We start from the raw sequence: 22,004 nt of genomic DNA, 5'->3' as shown, positions 1-22,004 counted from the left end.
TGGACGACCCATGTGCAAATGTGGAAATAAACCACAGTTGAAGCCCAGGGGCAGTGTGGCTAAAAAAGAAGACCCAAAACCTTCCCACCAGCTGTACAAGCTGCAGATTAAATCCACACGATCAACTAGGCAGACTCTGCGTCTATGGGATATATAAAAGGACATTGAGAGCTCCCACAAAAGAAAACGCACTATTTCTTATAGCTGTGTACATTGGAGGCAAGAACACACAGGAGTAGGGCCAGATTAGAGTCTGAGTTGCCCCCACAGCAAGTCCAGAGACCAGCACAGTGTTGGAAGGCACCCTAGGCGGGTGAGGTGGACTGTGACTCCCAGCAATGGAAAGGACACTGACAGCAGTGACACAAGAAAAATATTTACTATTCTTATATTTTGACTTGTTCTGCAGTTTCTTTTGGATTATTTTCTTTTTCTTTTGTCCCCCCTCTATTGTAGTTGTCGATTTTATTAGCACGATGAAATACAATTAAGCTTTTGAGGGTTTTTTTAAATCACACTTTTTATTGCTGCTATAAACCTCTGCCCCTACATTGGCCTTTTGCAGTTTTGTGGTGTTTTCCTTTCTTTTTTTCCCTTTTTTAAATTTTAATTTTTAAATTTTTGAAGCATATTATTATATTTTTCTACATTTATCAATTTGTTTGCTTTTTCTACTTTTCCTCTTGCAGTTAATCTTTAATGAATATAAACCTTCTTTATCTACCTCTATTTAACTTTGCATATCTCTTCTTTCTTTTCTTTATTTCCTCTCCTCTCAACATGTTTATTAGTTTTGTTTTCACTGCTTTATTCCCCACATGGCACATTGCATTAGTTTCGTTTTTTAACTTGTGCTTTAGTTAGTTTGATCTTAACTGGTAGATATCATTTTCGGTTTCCTTTGTTCACTAGGTCAATCTATTGTACTTTATTTTTGTTGGACTGTTTTGATTTTGTTTACAGGTGTATATGTGTATGTGTATATTCCATTATTTTAATTACTATTTGTCTGATTTTGTAACTGCCATTTGTCTGGGGTTCATCTTTGGTTTCTTGCGTTTGGGTATTTATTTTAATCTCACTTAATGCCATAACAAACCACTTGTGGAATCTTTGTTCCTGGCCAGAGATCAAGCCCTGAGCCTTTGGAATGGAAGCGCTGACTCCAAGACCCTAGACTACCAGAGAATTCCTAACACTAGAGAGTATCAGATAGAGAGAACTCTCACAAAAGAAACCACTTGAATACAAGACCCGGCATCACCCAACCACCAGTAGCACCCTATGCAAGATGCCTCATCCAAACAACAAAGACAAAAATACAAACCCAATCATCAACAGACAGGATTACCACCTCACTCAGCCCTGCTCAACAGAGGAAAAAAAAACTCAGCACAAATCTCACCCTATAGAAAACTTACACAATCCACTGGACCAAACTTAGGAGAGAAGAAACCAAAAGGAAGAAAGAGTTCAACCTTGAAGTCTGGGAAAAGAAGACCTCAAACACAATAAGTTTAAAAAAACAATGAAAAGGCAGAGAAATACTACAAAAATGAATGAATAAACTAGAAACACAGAATTCCAAATAAATGAAGAAGAAATAGGCAAACTACCTGAAAAAGAATTCAGAATAATGATAGTAAAGATGATCAAAAACCTTGAAAACAGAATGGAGAAAATGCAAGAATCAATTAACAAAGACCTAGAAGAATTAAAGAATAAATATACAGAGACAAACAACACAATTACTGAAATTAAAATCAGTCCTAATGAGATGGATGAAACTGGAGCCCCTTATACAGAGTGAAGTAAGCCAGAAAGATAAAGAACATTACAGCATACTAACACATATATATGGAATTTAGAAAGATGGTAACGATAACCCTATATGCAAAACAGAAAAAGAGACACAGAAATACAGAACAGACTTTTGAACTCTGTGGGAGAATGTGAGGGTGGGATATTTCAAAAGAACAGCATGTATACTATTTATGGTGAAACAGATCACCAGCCCAGGTGGGATGCATGAGACAAGTGCTCGGGCCTGGTGCACTGGGAAGACCCAGAGGAATCGGGTGGAGAGGGAGGTGGGAGGGGGGATCGGGATGGGGAATATGTGTAACTCTATGGCTGATTCATATCAATGTATGACCAAAATAAATAAATAAATAAAGAAAAGAAAAGAAAATAAAAATAAACTCAAAACAAAAAAATAAAAAAAAATACTCTAGAAGGAATCAATACAGAATATCTGAAGCAGAAGAATGGATGAGTGAGCTGGAAGATAAAATGGTGTAAATAACTGCGGAAAGCAGAATAAAGTAAAAAGAATGAAAAAAAAAACCTGAGGATAGTCTCAGAGACCTCTGGGACAATACTAAATACACCAGCATTTGAATTATAGGGGCCCTAGAAGAAGAAGAGAAAAATAAAGGGTATAAGAAAATTTTTGAAGGGATTATAATTGAAAATTTCCCCAACATGGAAAAGGAAATGGTCAATCAAGTCCAAGAGGTGCAAAGAGTCCCATACAGAATAAACCCAAGGAGAAACACACCAAGACACATACTAATCAAACTAACAAAGACTAACACAAAGAATGAATATTAAAAGCAGCAAGGGAAAAGCAACAAGTAACATACAGGGTAACCCCATATGTTTAACAGCTGATCTTTCAGCAGAAACTCTGAAGGCCAGAAGAGAATGGCAGGGTATATTTAAAGTACTGAAATAGAAAACTCTACAACCAAGATTACTGTACCTGGCAAGGATCTCATTCAAAATTGATGGAGAAATCAAAAACTTTTCAAACAAGGAAAAGTTAAGAGAATTCAGGACCACCAAACTAGCTTTACAACAAATGTTAAAGGGACTATATAGTGAGGAAATAAAAGAGAAGAAAAAGTTCTACAAAAACAAACCCCAAACAATTAAGACAATGGCATTAGGAATATATCAATAATTACTTTAAGTGGAAACAGATTAAATGCTCCAACCCCAAGACACAGACTGGCTGAATGGATAAAAAAACAAGACCCATGTATATGCTGTCTACAAGAAGCCCACTTCAGACCTAAAAACACATATAGACTGAAAGTGAGAGGATGGAAAAATATATTCCATGCAAACGGAAAGCAAAAGAAGGCTGGGGTAGCAATCCTCATATCAGACAAAGTAGATCTTAAAATAAAGAACATTATAAGAGATAAGGAAGGACTCAACATAATGATCAAGGGATCAATCCAACAGGAAGACATAACAATTGTAAATATCTATGTACCCAACATAAGAGCACCTCAATGCATAAGATAAGCACTAACAGACATAAAAGGAGAAATTGACAGTAACACAATAAGTAGGAGACTTTAACACCCCACTCACACCAATGGAAAGATCATCAAAACAGAAAATTAATAATGAAACACAAGTCTTAAGTGATTCATTACATGAGATGGATCTCATTGACATCTTCAGGACATTCCAGCCACATGCAGAAGGATACACCTTCTCCTCAAGTACCCATGGAACATTCTCCAGGATAGACTACATCTTGGGTAACAAATGAAACCTCAGTAAACTTAAGAAAATTGAAATCATATCAAGCATCTTTTCTGACCACAGTGCTATGAGGCTAGATATCAATTATGAGGGAAAAAAATGTAAAAAGCACAAACACATGGAGATTAAACAGTAAATTTTTAAATAACAAACATTACTGAAGAAATCAAAAGGGACATCAAAAAATTATTAGAAACAAGTGACAATGAAAACATGGCAACTCAAAACCTATGGGATGCAGCAAATGCAATTCTAAGAGGTAAGTTTATAGTAATACAATCCTACCTCAAGAAACAAGAAAAACATGGGATAGACAACCTAACTTTGCACCTAAAATGTAAAAAGAACAAAAACCCCCAAAATTAGTAGAAGGAAAGAAATCATAAAAATCTGACCAGAAATAAATGAAAAAGAAATGAAAGAAACAATAGTAAAGATTAATAAAGTGAAAAGCTGGTTCTTTGAGAAGATAAAATTGACAAACCATTAGGCAAACTCATCAAGAAAAGAAGAGAGACGAATCAAATCAACAAAATTAGAAATAAAAAAGGAGAGGTTACAACAGACAATGCAGAAATACAAAGGATTATAAGAGAGTATTATGAGCAATGATATAGCAAGAAAATGGATAACCTGGAAGAAATGGACAGATTCTTAGAAAAGCTTAATCTTCAAAGAGTGAATAAGGAAGAAATAAAAATTATGAACAACCCAATTACAAGCACTGAAATTGAAGCTGTGATCAAATTTCTCCCAAAATACAAAAGCCCAGGACCAGATGGCTTCACAGGAGAATTCTAGCAAACATTTAGAGAAGAGCTCTAAAACTTTTTCCAAAAATTGCAAAGGAAGAAAAACTTTCAAACATTCTATGAGACCACCATCACCTTGACACCAAAACCAGATAAAGACAACACAAAAAAGAAAACTACAGGTCAATATCACTGAAGAACATAGATGCAAATATCCTCAACAAAATTTTAGCAAACAGAATTCAACAACACATTAAAAAGCTTGTACACCATGATCAAGTTGAGTTTATTCCAGGGATGCAAGGATTCATCAATACACACAAATCAATCAATGTGATACACCATATTAACAAATTGAAAGGAAAAAAAACCACATGATAATCTCAATAGGTGCAGAAAAAGCATTTGACAAAATTCAGCACCCATTTATGATTAAAACTCTTCAAAAAATGGGCACAGAAGGAACCTACCTCAACATAGTAAAGGCCATATATGATAAGCCTACAGCAAACATTAGTCTCAATCATGAAAAACTGAAAGCATTCCCTCTAAGATCAAGAACAAGACAAGGGTGTCGATTTTCAGCAGTATTATTCAACATAGTTTTGGAAGTCCTAGCTACAGCAATCAGAGAAGAAAAAGAAATAAAAGGAATCCAGATTGGAAAAGAAGAAGTAAAGCTCTCACTGTTTGCAGATGACATGATACTCTACACAGAAAACCCAAAAGATACTATCAGAAAATTAATAGACCTAACCAGTGAATTTAGCAAAGTCGCAGGATACAAAATCAATACACAGAAATCACTTGAATTCTTATATAGTGACAATGAATAATCAGAAAGAGAAATTAAGGAATCAATCCCATTCACCATTTCAACAAAAAGAATAAAATATCTAGGAATAAACTTACCCAAGGAGACAAGTGAACTGTATACAGAAAATTATAAGACACTGATGAAAGATATCAAAGATGACATGGAGAGATATTCCATGTTCCTGGGTAGGAAGAATCAATACTGTGAAAATGGCTATACTACCAAATGCAATCTACAGATTCAATATGATCCCTATCAAATTACCAATGGCATTTTTCACAGAACTAGAACAAAAAATTTCACAATTCATATGGAAACACAAAAGACCCCAAATAGCCAAAGCAGTCTTGAGAAAGAAGATTGGAGCTGGAGGAATCAACTTTCCTGATTTCAGATTATACTACAAAGCTACAGTCATCAAGACAGTATGGTACTGGCACAAAAACAGAAATATACACCTATGGAACAAGATAGAAAGCCCAGAAATAAACCCACGCACCTATGGGTACCTTAGTTTTGACAAAGGAGGCAAGAATATACAATGGGGCAAAGAGAGCCTCTTCAATAAATGGTCCTGGGAAAACTGGACAGCTACATGTAAAAGAAAGAAATTAGAATGCTTCCTGACACTATACACAGATAAACTCAAAATGGATTAATGACCTAAATGTAAGACCTGAGACTATAAAATTCTTAGAGGAAAATATAGGCAGAACACTTGATGACATAAATCAAAGCAAAATCTTCTATGACTCACCTCCTAGAGCAACAGAAATAAAAACAAAAGTAAACAAGTGGGACCTGATTAAACTTAATAGCTTTTACACAGCAAAGGAAACTACAAGCAAGCTGAAAAGACAACTCTCAGAATGGGAGGAAATAATAGCAAATGCAACAACTGACAAAGGATTAATTTCCAAAATATACAAGTAGCTCATACAACTCAATGCCAGAAAAACAAACAACCCAATCAAAAAGTGGCAAAAAGACCTAAACAGACATTTCTCCAAAGAAGACATACAGATGGCTAACAAACACATGAAAATGAGCTCAACATCGCTCATTATTAGAGAAATGCAAATCAAAACTACAATACGGTATCACCTCACTCCAGTCAGAATGGCCATTGTCAAAAAGTCTATAAGCAATAAATGCTGGAGAGGGTGTGGAGAAAAGGGAACGCTCTTGCACTGTTGGTGGAAATGTAAATTGATACAGCCACTATGGAAGATGGTATGGAGGTTCCTTAAAAACCTAGGAACAAAACCACCATATGACCCAGCAATCCCACTCTAGGCATATACCCTGAGGAAACCAAAATTGAAAAAGACACATGTATCCCATTGTTCATTGCAGCACTATTTGCAATAGCTGGAACATGGAAGCAACCTAGATGTCCATCAACAGATGAATGAATAAAGAAGTTGTCATACAAACACAATGGAATATTACTCAGCCGTAAAAAGGAACACATTTGAGTCAGTTCTGATGAGGTGGATGAACCTACAGCCTATTATACAGAGTGAAGTAAGTCAGAAAGAGAAAGTTAAATATCGTATACTGATGCATATATACCAAATCTAAAAGTTGGTACTGAAGAATTTATTTGCAAGGCAGCAATGGAGAAACAGACATAAAGAATAGACTTATGGACATGGGGAGAGGGTGGAGAGGGGAGATGTATCGAGAGAGTAACATGGAAACTTGCATTACCATATGTAAAATAGATAGCTAAGGAAATTTGCTATATCTCTCAGGAAACTCAAACAGGGGTTCTGTATCAACCTAGAGGGGCAGGATGGGGAGGGAGATGGGAGGGAGGTTCAAAAGGGAGGAATATATGTATAGCTATGGTTGATTCATGTTGATGTTTGACAGAAAACAACAAAATTCTGTAAAGCAATTATCTTTCACTTAAAAAATAAATAAAATTTAAAAACTCTAAGTTTCATTACATCATTTAATGGTTAAAGAATATACAGACAAATTTTAAAATAACAGACTTGATTTCAATGTAACACCATTTCAAACTAATAGGTTTGCTAAGTAACACTTTAGGGACCCCAGATCATGTTTTCATTTTCAATCACTCTAATACTTGCCTGCTCATGAATAATGTCAGACAATTCTTTCACCATGTCTCTGAAATTTGACGTGAGCTCTTCATGGTATTCAATCTGATCCTCTTTCATTAACCACTCATTTAGTTCCAGTGCAATGCTGCAAGTTTGGATGAACTTCCTCTAGATGAAGATCAAAGATAAAGTTTTTGTTACTTATTACTCAAAAGTCTCACTGACAGTTTAATATTTACTTTAACCACGGCTTGACTAGAAGGAAGATTAGAATTCCACATTTTCTCACTGTGTTTTTGCTAATGCCATCTCCTAAGTCTGAAATAGCTTTTCTTTTCCATCTTTGCTTCTGGTTTCTTATCTCTTTCAAAATCTAGCTCAAAATATATACCCTCTAGGAAGCCTACCTGCTCAGTCATTTACTTGCTATGATATCAGCTATGGTTGTGCTCACAGTAATTTATATCTGTAGATAATGTCACTTATTCAAAAATAACTTATTTGGGGCTATATGCCCAGTACAGTGCTGGGTGTTATAGGCATGAAGTATCTGCCCTGGGTTGGTAAAAGTGGCGACAGGGAGTTGATGACTTATTGTAAGAATATTTTTCCATTAGTTCATATGTTTACATTTAATGTCCATAATTAAAATGCAAAACTTAGGGGACAAAGTACCTCACTGACCATTTGTTCTGTATCTCTATCATAGCAACTAATAGAATCTTTTTGTACATGCCAGGCATTAATACAGAGAAGGCAATGGGACCCCACTCCAGTGCTCTCGCCTCGAAAATCCCATGGATGGAAGAGCCTGGTGCACTGAAGTCCATGGGGTCGTTAAGAGTCGGACATGACTGAGCAACTTCACTTTCACTTTTCACTTTCATGCATTGGAGAAGGAAATGGCAACCCACTCTAGTGTTCTTGCCTGGAGAATCCCAGGGACTGGGAGCCTGGAGGGCTGCCGTCTCTGGGGTCGCACAGAGTCAGACACTGCTGAAGTGACTTAGCAGCAGCAGCAGCAGGCATTAATAAACATTGAATGAATGACCACTGGTTACTATGTAACCTGAAATAGCTGATAATAGAGTTAGGAAAAATAAATGAAGTAGGGAGCAAATGAGTGGAAGCTATCTTTCTACTCAGTCTGCTTTACTCATCTGTCTCTTTTATTCTGAATGTAAACTCTTTTATATACAAAACAAATTTTTTCTACTGTGTGACCATTCAAACATGCTTTGGCTTAGAGGGACTCAGTCCAGAGATGATATCGTATGCCCTAGACTGGCAGAATCCAAGTTAGAAGTAAGCCTATCCAACCCTTCCTACCCTAAATGATCTGGAAAAGCTGTGACATGAGGTCAGTCAGGCAAAGGAGGAAATCAAAGGTAGGCTTCTGTTTGTGTCACAATATCCACAGCAATGAAGTGGTCACCATATTTAATGCCTTGAGTCACTAGGAGATTGTTACAGTGCTGCAGCGAGAAAGAGATCACACATTTCCTCACTACCTAAAATACCATTAGAAGGTAACTTAGATGTTATAAAAGGGAACAGATAATTTTTTTAGAGGGACATTATTTGGTGAGTATTTTGGTTTCACTTAAGAAGACAATGGAGTAAAAAAAAAATAGTGGTCTGATCTGAAAACTACAAAGCACTTACCTAAACATGTCTTTCAACTCATTTACTTTTTTGAGTGGATACTTGCTAGCTTGACTGTCATTTAAGAAAGCCCTTGCATATGCTAACGGACCTGCATTTACCTAAATTACAAAAGGAGAAAAATGAGAGTTGTCAGAATGTAATTAAAAAGTAATTTTTGCATTTCTCTTTTTTAAAAGAATAATATATTAAAGATCCATACCTGAGAAACATATTTATTATCTTATTATAAATTTATTTGAAAAAGAATAACTAAAGCAAATCATCTGCCAAAATTATACTCTAAGAAGTTACTTAACACTTTCTGCTATCTAAATATAGGACTTGGCTGTAGTCAGAGGGATTTACATTAAAGCTCTCTGATATAACAAAAAATTTACAGAAACTGAACGTCTTTATTAAATTAATAAAAAAATGAACGTACACCCCAATGTTCATTGCAGCACTGTTTATAATAGCCAGGACATGGAAGCAACCTAGATGCCCATCAGCAGATGAATGGATAAGGAAGCTGTGGTACATATACACCATGGAATATTACTCAGCTGTCAAAAAGAATTCATTTGAATCAGTCCTAATGAGATGGATGAAACTGGAGCCCATTATACAGAGTGAAGTAAGCCAGAAAGATAAAGAACATTACAGCATACTAACACATATATATGGAATTTAGAAAGATGGTAATGATAACCCTATATGCAAAACAGAAAAAGAGACACAGAAATACAGAACAGACTTTTGAACTCTGTGGGAGAATGTGAGGGTGGGATGTTTCAAAAGAACAGCATGTATACTATCTATGGTGAAACAGATCACCAGCCCAGGTGGGATGCATGAGACAAGTGCTCGGGCCTGGTGCACTGGGAAGACCCAGAGGAGTCGGGTGAAGAGGGAGGTGGGAGGGGGGATCGGGATGGGGAATAAGTGTAAATCTATGGCTGATTCATATCAATGTATGACAAAACCCACTGAAATGTTGTGAAGTAATTAGCCTCCAACTAATAAAAAAATTAAAAAAAAAAAAAAAATGTAGAGGTTTTTGTGCCCAGTCAGAGTATAAGACAATTACAATTACTGCTTGTTCTGTGCCCTTCTGAAAGCCAGAGGAACAACAAGAAACATTTAATACATGGTAGGAAGCCAACATACCTGCACTGAAACACAGCCCTGCAATTTAAGTTGGAGCTGAATCATGTCCACATCAGCAGAAGAGCAAAGCTTTTGCAGCTCTGCAGTTTTATTTTATCCGTGGCAACATCAGTTGGCTTTAAATGAATCTGCTGTTCATAGTTTATAGAAATCCTCTTCTTCACATATGGAAACGAGTTTGAAGCTATTAAAGATTAAGGTTGACAAATGAGTTTTTAAGATAGCAAATCAAATAGCCAAATTAAAGAAAAAAACCTATTGTGCTTAATTCTCCCCATATTTTCTCTGGAAAATCCCTTAGAGACCAAATAGGTGCCTTACTACCTCAGGACTGAAGGAGAAATTCTCTGTGAGACGACTCAGACTAACCATGAATTATATAATTACACATGGGAAAGGAATGGTTTATAACATAGCCATGTTTGTGTAAGTGAGTGACTGAACAGCAGAACAATAAACAATTAAAATTTCAATTACATTTTCCTGCTGACCAGCTGCTGCTTGTATGTATCAAAAAAGATCATGTCAGATAAAGAAGTTATGCCAAGTCCTACCTACTAGTCAAGATTGTACAGCGTTTGCACTGTTCTTCTATACAACCTTGCTTTTTGCCTGACAATGTATAAGGAGCCTCAAAAACAAATCTGTTGATATTATGGTTTCTTTCAAACTCAGTTTTCCTTTCTGTGAGTTCTTTATCATCAAAGTAGGGCTTCACATAAGTGACTTGGATATGAGCATACTTGGGATCAAGCTCTTTGACATTTACCTGGAAAGTAAGAAAGTTTTGTGTTTTATTCAACAGAAGGGAAAATGGGGTACAGGTAAGCTACTAACACCTCTGAGATCAACTGAGGAATAGTGTCATTGAATACACTGTGAGATGAATACACACTTGGAAGAGGTCTTTGCTCTTTCTTCAAGGATTGTTTTCTTCTGATTAATAAGAAGTTACAGAAACCTATTTGGAGATTATAGAAATGTAGACATAAAAAACTGCAATGCTACCACTCAGCAATGATCATCATTTACATTCTCATATATTTCCTTGTAATCTTTTTTGCTATGCACATATATTTGAAACTGGAGATCATGCTGAGCATTGCTTTATAATTTGCTTTCCTAAAAATATATTAAAATGGCTAACTGCACATTTGAATTCCACCTCAAAAAATACCTATTACAGAGAGGATCCTCAGAAGATGGCAGAGCACCAGACATCTATCTTCTTATAGGGACAATAGTTACACCGTCATTACCTATCTGATGGAACAGTTTTGGAACTCTGGAGGCTATTGATGACTTGTAACTTCCAGGGGAAGATTTGGACAGAAAAGTACCTTAATTTTGATTTTGTTTAATTTTAACTCTGGGCACAATGGCAGCAACCCATACCTCATCCCTCAAGTACTACGGCAGATAGTTGTGTACATATTCCTAGAACAGCTTGTGGGAGCCAGGATGAACAAAGACCCTGTCTTCCAAATATCGTGAATCTGTGCTATGACTGCTGATTGCTGCTTCTGATCACAGGGGGACAGTCAAAGAGGCTGTGGCCATTTTCATACCACTTCTTCCCTTTGTTTCAATGCCCTCCCCCTTTGCCTAAAGTGACTTTCAGGGGATTTAACAGACCAGCACCTTTCCTCTCCTCTCCATTTTCCTCTCCATCCCCTCTTAGGAGCTGGACTTCCAATACTAGGCCATTCAAAGGTAACTGTGTAAATAAGGGTGACTAGAAAGTCACTGCGCATGCTCAGGTGAAGGCACGGGCTCAGAAAAGACTTGAGAAGATCCCAAATTTACACCTCAGGCTGATTCTTGGGACAGACACAGCTTACAACAATTAAAAACAAAAACAAAACCCAGGAAACTCTGATTTCCAGAGAGATCACAATATTAAATTCAAATGTCCAGTTTTCAACAACAACAGCAAAATAATTGCAAGGCATACAAAGAAATAGGATAGGATGACCCCTTCAAAAAAGAAAAAAAAACCAATAGAAATTATCACTGGAAAAAAAACGTGATAGCAGATCTCCTAGAAAAAGACATTAAAACAACAGTATTCATGATCAAAGAACTAAGGGAAGTTGTGGAAAAAGTCAAGGAAATTATGTATCAACAAAATGCCAATGTCAATAAATAGCTAGAAAATGTAAAAGGAAACCAAAACCTTTTTTTTTTTCCAGAGCTGAAAAATACAATAACTGAAATGAAACATCACCAGAGGGATTCAAAGACACATTTCAGCCGGTGTAGCCAATTTGAAGATAAGACAATGTCAATGATCGATCAGAGGAACACAAAGGAAAAAGACTGAAGAGGGACAGAGGTTACAGAACCTGAGGAATATCATCCAGCATGTGAACATGCACACTATGGGAGTCTGTGAAGGAGAAAAGAGAGAGAAAGGGGCAGGGAGAATATCTGAAGAAATAATAGGTAAACACTCAAATCTTATGAAAGACACAAAACTCAACAAACTCCAAGCAGGGTAACTCAAAGAGACCGACACTGAGACATATTAAAATCAAATGTCAAAAGTCAAAGCCAAAGAGAGAATTTTTTTCTTTTTTAAAAAATTAATTTATTTACTTTAATTGAAGGCTAATTACTTTACTATGGCAAAGAGAGAATTTTGCAAAAAGCAAGAGACAAACACTTGTCACATACAAGGGATCCTGAATAAGATGGTGAGATTTCTCATCAGAAACTTTGGGGGTCAGAAGGCAGTGGACTTCTAAGAAAAAACAAATCTATTAATCAAGAATTCTATATCTGGCAAAACTGTCCTTAATAGTGAGGGAGAAATTAAGACATTTCCAGATAAAGAAAAGCTGAAGGAATAAATTACCACTCAGTTCACTTCAGTTACTCAGTCGTGTCCTACTCTTTGCGGCCCCATGGACTGCACCACGCCAGGCTTCCCTGTTCCTCACCAACTCCTGGAGCTTGCTCAAACTCATGTCCATTGAGTCGGTGATGCCATCCAACCATCTCATCCTTTGTCATCCCCTTCTCCTCCTGCCTTCAATCTTTCCCAGCATCAGGGCCTTTTCCAATGAGTCAGTTCTTTGCATCAGGTGGCCAAAATATTGGAGTTTCAGCTTCAGCATCAGTCCTTCCAATGAATATTCAGGATTGATTTCCTTTAGGATGAACTGGTTGGATCTCCTTGCAGTCCAAGGGACTCTCAAGAGTCTTCTCCAGCACCACAGTTCAAAAGCATCAACTGTTCGGCGCTCAGCTTTCTTTATAGTCCAACTCTCACATCCATACATGACTACTGGAAAAACCATAGATTTGACTACATGGACTTTGTCAGCAAAGTAATGTCTCTGCTTTTTAATATGCTGTCTAGGTTGCTCACAGCTTTTCTTCCAAGGAGTAAGCCTCTTTTAATGTCATGGCTGCAGTCACCATCTGCAGTGATTTTGGAGCCCAAGAAAATAATGTCTGTCACTGTTTCCATTGTTTTCCCATCAATTTGCCATGAAGTAGTGGTACTGGTTGCCATGATCTTCATTTTTTGAATGTTGAGTTTTAAGCCAGCTTTTACACCACTAGGCTGGCCCCATATGAAACACCAAAGGGAGTCCTGCTGGTCACAATGAAAGAACATCAGACAGTAATTCAAAGCTATATGAAGGTCATGGTAAAGGTAAATACATGGATAATTATAAAATCTAGTATTATCATAACAATAGCAACATATTTCTGTTTTTTGATTGCTACATGATTTAAGAGACTTTACATTAAAAAATTATTAGTCTACAGGACTTTCCTGGTGGTCCAGTTGTTAAGAATCCTCCATCCACTGGAGGGGACATGGGTTCAATCCCCAGTAGGGGAACTAAGATCTCGCTGCAGGACAACTAAGCCGGGGCACCACAACTAAAAATGCCCCTGTACCACAACTACTGAACCCATGTACTCTAGAGCCCATGCTCTGCAACAAAAGAAGCAATACACTGCATTAACAGAATGAAGGAAAAAAAAAAAACCACGATTATCTCAATCAATGCAGAAAATGCATTTGACAAAATTAACACCTTTTCATAATGAAAACACACAACAAACTAGGAATAGAAGGAAATGACTACAATCTGACAAAGGGCTACTGTGAAAAACCCATAGCAAACACTGTATTCAATCCTGTGACAAGGGATAGAAACTTCCTTAGTAGCTTTTAAAACTTCTCCAAAAAGCCTATATTCAAAAATTCTTTCTTTTCTTTCCCATTAAATATCTAGATTTCTCCAGAGAAACCTAAGGAAATAGTTGAAGTTAATTATCTGGCTAAGACAAAAGATAGAAGAGAAATAAAAAAGAGGTCAAGACTGATTTTAACCTTATAAAAATAAAGTATATGGTAAAACATTCAAACAGTATATGAGGGTACACTTGAAAAATAAAAAATGTTTTTCTTCTCCGTAAGACTCTAGTCTATCTCCTTAGGGATAACTATTAACACTTCTGTATCATTCCATCTATGGCCGATTCATATGGCAAAAAAACCCCACAATATTGTAAAGTAATCATCCTCCAATTAAAATAAGTAAATTAAAAAACAACTTTGTATCATTCCAGAAATTTCCTAAGCATACACAAGTTAGTGTATGTAAATATCAGTTTTCACAAATGTAATCATCCTGCCCATAATGTCTGCATCTCACCTTTTCTCTCAAGAATATATCTTGGTTGGTTCGTATCAATACTTATAAATTTTTTAAGTAGTTTAGCTATATCCTTTATGAGGGTAGTAAATTTTCCTAACAGTATGGACACAGATTGTTTCCAGGTTTTTGTTCTATAAACTTTATAGCAATAAACATCTTAAACATACATCTTTGTGTACATCTACAAGATAAAACCTTAAATGCAAAATTATTGGCTCCAACAGAACATGCATTTAAAATACTGGAAAATATTGCCCACTGTTCTTTAAACTGTTTGTGCCCTTAAACAGATTTTGCTCTTCGGCAAGTAAAAGAGTGTTTAAAATTTTAAACTCCACACATTAAGAAAGAAGAAGGATTTTAGGGTGATGGTGGCCTCATAGAATGAGTTTGGAAGTTTACCTTCTTCTGCAATTTTCTGGAAGAGTTTGAGTAAGGTAGGTGTTAGCTCTTCTCTAAATTTTTGGTAGAATTCAGCTGTGAAGCCATCTGGTCCTGGGCTTTTGTTTGCTGGAAGATTTTTGATTACACTTTCGATTTCCTTGCCTGTGATGGGTCTGTTAAGATCTTCTATTTCTTCCTGGTTCAGTTTTGGAAAGTTATACTTTTCTAAGAATTTGTCCATTTCATCCAAGTTGTCCATTTTATTGGCATAGAGCTGCTGGTAGTAGTCTCTTATGATCCTTTGTATTTCAGTGTTGTCTGTTGTGATCTCTCCATTTTCATTTCTAATTTTGTTAATTTGGTTCTTCTCTCTTTGTTTCTTAATGAGTCTTGCTAATGGTTTGTCAATTTTGTTTATTTTTTCAAAAAACCAGCTTTTAGCTTTGTTGATTTTTGCTATGGTCTCTTTAGTTTCTTTTGCATTTATTTCTGCCCTGATTTTTAAGATTTCTTTCCTTCTGCTAACCCTGGGGTTCTTCATTTCTTCCTTCTCTAATTGCTTTAGGTGTAGAGTTAGGTTATTTATTTGGCTTTTTTCTTGTTTCTTGATGTAAGCCTGTAATGCTATGAACTTTCCCCTTAGCACTGCTTTTACAGTGTCCCATAGGTTTTGGGTTGTTGTGTTTTCATTTTCATTCATTTCTATACATATTTTGATTTCTTTTTTGATTTCTTCTATGATTTGTTGGTTATTCAGAAGTGTGTTATTTAGCCTCCATGTGTTTGAATTTTTAACAATTTTTTTCCTGTAATTGAGATCTAATCTTACTGCACTGTGGTCAGAAAAGATGACTGGAATGATTTCAATTTTTTTGAATTTTCCAAGACCAGATTTATGGCCCAGGATGTGATCTATTCTGGAGAAGGTTCCGTGTGCACTTGAGAAAAAGGTGAAGTTGATTGTTTTGGGGTGAAATGTCCTATAGATATCAATTAGGTCTAGCTGGTCCATTGTGTCATTTAAAGTTTGTGTTTCCTTGTTAATTTTCTGTTTAGTTGATCTATCCATAGTTGTGAGTGGGGTATTAAAGTCTCCCACTATTCAATGCAATCCCTATCAAGCTACCAACGGTATTTTTCACAGAACTAGACCAAAGAATTTCACAATTTGTATGGAAATACAAAAAACCTCGAATAGCCAAAGTAATCTTGAGAAAGAAGAATGGAACTGGAGGAATCAACCTGCCTGACTTCAGACTCTACTACAAAGCCACAGTCATCAAGACAGTATGGTACTGGCACAAAGACAGAAATATAGATCAATGGAACAGAATAGAAAGCCCAGAGATAAATCCACGAACCTATGGACACCTTATCTTTGACAAAGGAGGCAAGGATATACAATGGAAAAAAGACAACCTCTTTAACAAGTGGTGCTGGGAAAACTGGTCAACCACTTGTAAAAGAATGAAACTAGAACACTTTCTAACACCATACACAAAAATAAACTCAGAATGGATTAAAGATCTAAATGTAAGACCAGAAACTATAAAACTCCTAGAGGAGAACATAGGCAAAACACTCTCTGACATAAACCACAGCAAGATCCTCTATGACCCACCTCCCAGAATATTGGAAATAAAAGCAAAACTAAACAAATGGGATCTAATGAAACTTAAAAGCTTTTGCACTACAAAGGAAACTATAAGTAAGGTGAAAAGACAGCCGTCAGATTGGGAGAAAATAATAGCAAATGAAGAAACAGACAAAGGATTAATCTCAAAAATATACAAGCAACTCCTGAAGCTCAATTCCAGAAAAATAAATGACCCAATCAAAAAATGGGCCAAAGAACTAAACAGACATTTCTCCAAAGAAGACATACAGATGGCTAACAAACACATGAAAAGGTGCTCAACATCACTCATTATTAGAGAAATGCAAATCAAAACCACAATGAGGTACCATTACACGCCAGTCAGGATGGCTGCTATCCAAAAGACTACAAGCAATAAATGCTGGAGAGGGTGTGGAGAAAAGGGAACCCTCTTACACTGTTGGTGGGAATGCAAACTAGTACAGCCACTATGGAAAACAGTGTGGAGATTCCTTAAAAAACTGGAAATAGAACTGCCATATGACCCAGCAATCCCACTTTTGGGCATACACACTGAGGAAACCAGATCTGAAAGAGACACGTGCACCCCAATGTTCATTGCAGCACTGTTTATAATAGCCAGGACATGGAAGCAACCTAGATGCCCATCAGCAGATGAATGGATAAGGAAGCTGTGGTACATATACACCATGGAATATTACTCAGCTGTCAAAAAGAATTCATGTGAATCAGTCCTAATGAGATGGATGAAACTGGAGCCCATTATACAGAGTGAAGTAAGCCAGAAAGATAAAGAACATTACAGCATACTAACACATATATATGGAATTTAGAAAGATGGTAATGATAACCCTATATGCAAAACAGAAAAAGAGACACAGAAATACAGAACAGACTTTTGAACTCTGTGGGAGAATGTGAGGGTGGGATGTTTCAAAAGAACAGCATGTATACTATCTATGGTGAAACAGATCACCAGCCCAGGTGGGATGCATGAGACAAGTGCTCGGGCCTGGTGCACTGGGAAGACCCAGAGGAGTCGGGTGAAGAGGGAGGTGGGAGGGGGGATCGGGATGGGGAATAAGTGTAAATCTATGGCTGATTCATATCAATGTATGACAAAACCCACTGAAATGTTGTGAAGTAATTAGCCTCCAACTAATAAAAAAATTTAAAAAAATAAAAAAAAAAAAAGAAAGAAAGAAGAAGGATTTTAAAAGTAGCAACTGCTTCTTTTATCTGTTGCCTATGAAGAGTGACTAAAATATTGTGTTTACAAAGAGGGTCAGCGGTCCAGCTGCCTGATGGTGGTTTGTGCCTGTTGGCCAGGTTTTCAGAGGCAGAATAAAGTAGAAAACTGCATGTTTTTCTGCAAGCCTGGCTTTCTAATAACTTTCCATTTATAGTATCAGTAGTGTGGTAGCAAACTTAAAACTTGCTGGCTACAAAAGAGAAAATTTTCTGTGGTCTTAATTCAATAAAACAACACAGAAGACTGAAACTGATAAGAAGCAGAGAGGTTTTGCCAAATATTAATGAATTCTGGACCTGCCAGCATACTTATTTTTAAATGTCTAAGGCACATGTTCAAGATAAAATCATCTCCATAAGATATAGGTAAATTTACAAAGTGAAGACATCATTTTCATCATAGAAAATGAAGTGTCTTTACCATCGCCAAGGGCTTTTCACTCTGGCAATGCTGCCTGTTGGCTATTAAGTGTTTTGCAGAGCATCAGGCACATCACAGTCACTCGGTGCGTATTTCTGGGGCCTGCAGATCTTGCACTGTGTTAAAGGTCTTTCCTACCTTAAAATTCAGCTCTCATCCTGAACATGCCCATGGTGACTAAGGAGAATCAGGAATTCCATTCCCATTGTGCTCTTCCGCAATTCTGTCTATAAGGAACTATGTGTTTCTAAGAAACAGCCTCTCTTGCTGGATCCTTTCTCATCCTTGCCTTGGCAGGGTCTAGTGGGATGGATCATCTTTACATCAAGGCATCTCTCCTAAACCTACATCACTACAAATATAACTACTGAACTAAGGCTATCTTAAGAGTGAAATGTGTGTTCTAAGATGATTTTTCTTTCAAAAATCTCATTTATTTTTATTTTTGGCTGCATATGATCTTCTTTGCTGTGGTGTGTGGGCTTTCTCTAGTTGTAGTGAGCTGTGAGTACTCTCTAGTTGTGGTGCCTGGGATCTAGAGCGCTGGCGCAGTAGTTGTGGCACACAGGTTTAGGTTCCCCACAACATGTGGAATCCTCCTGGACTAAGGATCAAACTTGTGTCTCCTTCATTGGCAGGCAAACTGTTGCCCACTGGACCACCAGAGAAGGCCCACCTAAGATGATTTTAATCATAAAGTATGAAATTGACAATCATGAGGCACAACAACATTAACAATAATGGCTAACTTCTATTGAGCATGCTAGCTTCTACGTTATTATCAAATGCCTTCTTATGTATCAGAAACTCCAATCACTTTCCATACATTGAATAATTTAATCCCTACAACTATCAAGGATGTATACTGTCACCCTGCTTATTTAACTTATATGCAGAGTTCATCATGAGAAATGCTGGGCTAGATGAAGCACAAGCTGGAATCAAGATTGCAGGGAGAAATATCAATAACCTCAGATATGCAGATGACACCACCCTTATGGCAGACAGTGAAGAGGAACTAAAGAGCTCTTGATGAAAGTGAAAGAGGAGAGTGAAAAAGTTGGCTTAAAACTCAATATTCAAAAAATGAAGGTCATGGCAACCAGTACCACTATTTCATGGCAAATGAGAAATATAACTACTGAATATAACATGGGATGGGAAAACAAAGGAAACAGTGACAGACATTATTTTCTTGGGCTCCAAAATCACTGCAGATGGTGACTGCAGCCATGACATTAAAAGAGGCTTACTCCTTGGAAGAAAAGCTGTGAGCAACCTAGACAGCATATTAAAAAGCAGAGACATTACTTTGCTGACAAAGTCCATGTAGTCAAATCTATGGTTTTTCCAGTAGTCATGTATGGATGTGAGAGTTGGACTATAAAGAAAGCTGAGCGCCGAACAGTTGATGCTTTTGAACTGTGGTGCTGGAGAAGACTCTTGAGAGTCCCTTGGACTGCAAGGAGATCCAACCAGTCCATCCTAAAGGAAATCAATCCTGAATATTCATTGGAAGGACTGATGCTGAAGCTGAAACTCCAATATTTTGGCCACCTGATGCAAAGAACTGACTCATTGGAAAAGGCCCTGATGCTGGGAAAGATTGAAGGCAGGAGGAGAAGGGGATGACAAAGGATGAGATGGTTGGATGGCATCACCGACTCAATGGACATGAGTTTGAGCAAGCTCCAGGAGTTGGTGAGGAACAGGGAAGCCTGGCGTGGTGCAGTCCATGGGGCCGCAAAGAGTAGGACACGACTGAGCTTAACTGAACTCCTACAACAACTCTATGAGGAAGGCACTATTATTAAGTTCATTTTACCAACGAGAACAATAAGGCACAGAGAGGTTAAGTAAATTCCCCATGGTCACACAGCTAGCAAGTGGCAGAGAATAGAGATCTGAATCCTTCTCTCTGATTTCAAAGCCCCTGTACTTTCTTTCAGGATCTGGAAAGACTCTATTTCCCATGCCTCTCCTCCACCAGCTAAAAAAGGAAAAAGTCAGAAGCAATGTGCCACATCTGGAACTAATAAATAATGATTTCAAAATGCAAGGCATGTTACCTTGTCTGAATCCTGAATTATTTTAACATTCTCTGTACCAAAATTTTCACCATAAAGTTTAACAAGTCTCAGGGAAATCTCTGAGAGGCCGGTGAGCTTTGGCTCTTTATAGATGTACTCCTTTCCATCCTCTTCTTCAAAAAAAGACTATTATAAAGTTAAACATAAAATAATTTATAAACATTATGAGCAAATACAGCATTTAGAGAACATCTACTAAGTAATCAGAAATAATGTATTTGAAATAGATTTTAAATAATAGTACTAAAAGCCACATGCATATATTGTAGCTGAAATAAATGAGAACTTTCAAACTCACAGTCATATGAGCATATCATTGGCCTGAAGGTTTTTACACTCAATTTTTATCACTCGCATACTTACCTGATTTTTATTTGAAAACTTTCAGTACTAGGTATTAAATAAACATTTAATAAGCTTGACTGAAAATGAAACTGACGGAAACATTCAAATCTTATATGTTGTCCTCTGACCTAGTGGATTTAGATACGGAAACCAAAATGAATGTTACTCTGAGAAAAGTGTCACACCTGCTGTTGTGACAGGTGCTTTATCTAGACATAATCCTAGAACCAGTAACTGCTGCTATGGTAATCTAATAATTCAAAGGTGAATGTTTAAAAAGGAAAACAACTTGATGAACTAAAGTATACTTACTTGGCCATAAAAGGCAACTCTGAAGAAAGTGCCTAAAAGTCTTTTCTTTGTGTGCATAACCTCCAAAATTTTTGTGTAAGCTCCATGAAGAGTTCTATAAACTTGAGTAAGTTTCTGAAAATATGAGAATAAACAAATTAGCTTTATCTTTTGGTTAGTTATGATGAAATGTCTAAGATAAATGCATAAGGGGAAAAAAGCAATAGTATTTCCTTTCCAAAATGGTTTTGGTGGGGTCATTCGCACTCCCTTCTCCCATGGTCACAGTTAGAAAAAACGCCTTAACAACTTTAGGTGAGAGGGTAGAGCTTAAAATGGTCAAATAACACTGTAATTCTAAACATCATCATGCTTCATGTCATTCATATCTCAATGGTAGTATATACATTAAAAGTACTGTGTTATTGACTACTTTTTTCTTTATGTCTGAATTATTGTAACTGAAAGAGAAGCAAAATGCTTTACTTGAGCCCTAAGGTGGAAAGATGGGAATAAATGATCATGCAAACACTTTAGGAGAGGAAAGTAAAATTCAGACACAAAAATAACAGTAAAAGCCTGAGTGAGGAATGCTTTTATAACAAGTTCACAGACACTTCCAAAGAATATATTCTTCTACACACTCAGAAAAAGGGAATGCACTGTGCAGAGAACATTATCTAGAATGTGAAAAGACAACATACAGAACAGGAGAAAATGTTTGCAAATCACACATCTGATGTTTTCTTATCCAAAAATTATAAAGAACTCTCATAGCTCAACAACGAAATGACAAACAACTCAATTTAAAAGTGAGCAAAGGACTTGAATAGACATCTCTTCAGAGAATGTATAAAAATGGCCAACAGAGAAATGAAAAGCTGTTCAAAATCATTAGTCATT

At 36.8% G+C, this 22,004-nt stretch overlaps 1 protein-coding gene across 1 annotated transcript; it reads right to left on the bottom strand.

The window, feature by feature from the left end:
• Positions 1–7,358: 7,358 nt before the first annotated feature.
• On the bottom strand, positions 7,359–21,232 carry LOC122690719 (dedicator of cytokinesis protein 11-like). The gene is made up of 6 exons (XM_043897630.1): positions 21,123–21,232; positions 20,445–20,591; positions 10,578–10,788; positions 10,020–10,203; positions 8,871–8,971; positions 7,359–7,371 (listed from the first exon to the last, which is right to left on the bottom strand). The coding sequence occupies exons 1-4, from the start codon at positions 21,177–21,179 to the stop codon at positions 10,061–10,063; spliced, it is 558 nt and encodes a 185-aa protein (XP_043753565.1). The 5' UTR covers positions 21,180–21,232; the 3' UTR covers positions 7,359–7,371; positions 8,871–8,971; positions 10,020–10,060.
• Positions 21,233–22,004: the final 772 nt, after the last annotated feature.

Source organism: Cervus elaphus, chromosome X (assembly GCF_910594005.1).
Source record: "Cervus elaphus chromosome X, mCerEla1.1, whole genome shotgun sequence".
Taxonomy (NCBI): Eukaryota; Metazoa; Chordata; class Mammalia; order Artiodactyla; family Cervidae; genus Cervus; species Cervus elaphus.
Note: the sequence above shows the minus strand (reverse complement) of the source record. Positions and strands in the feature narration are given on the sequence as shown.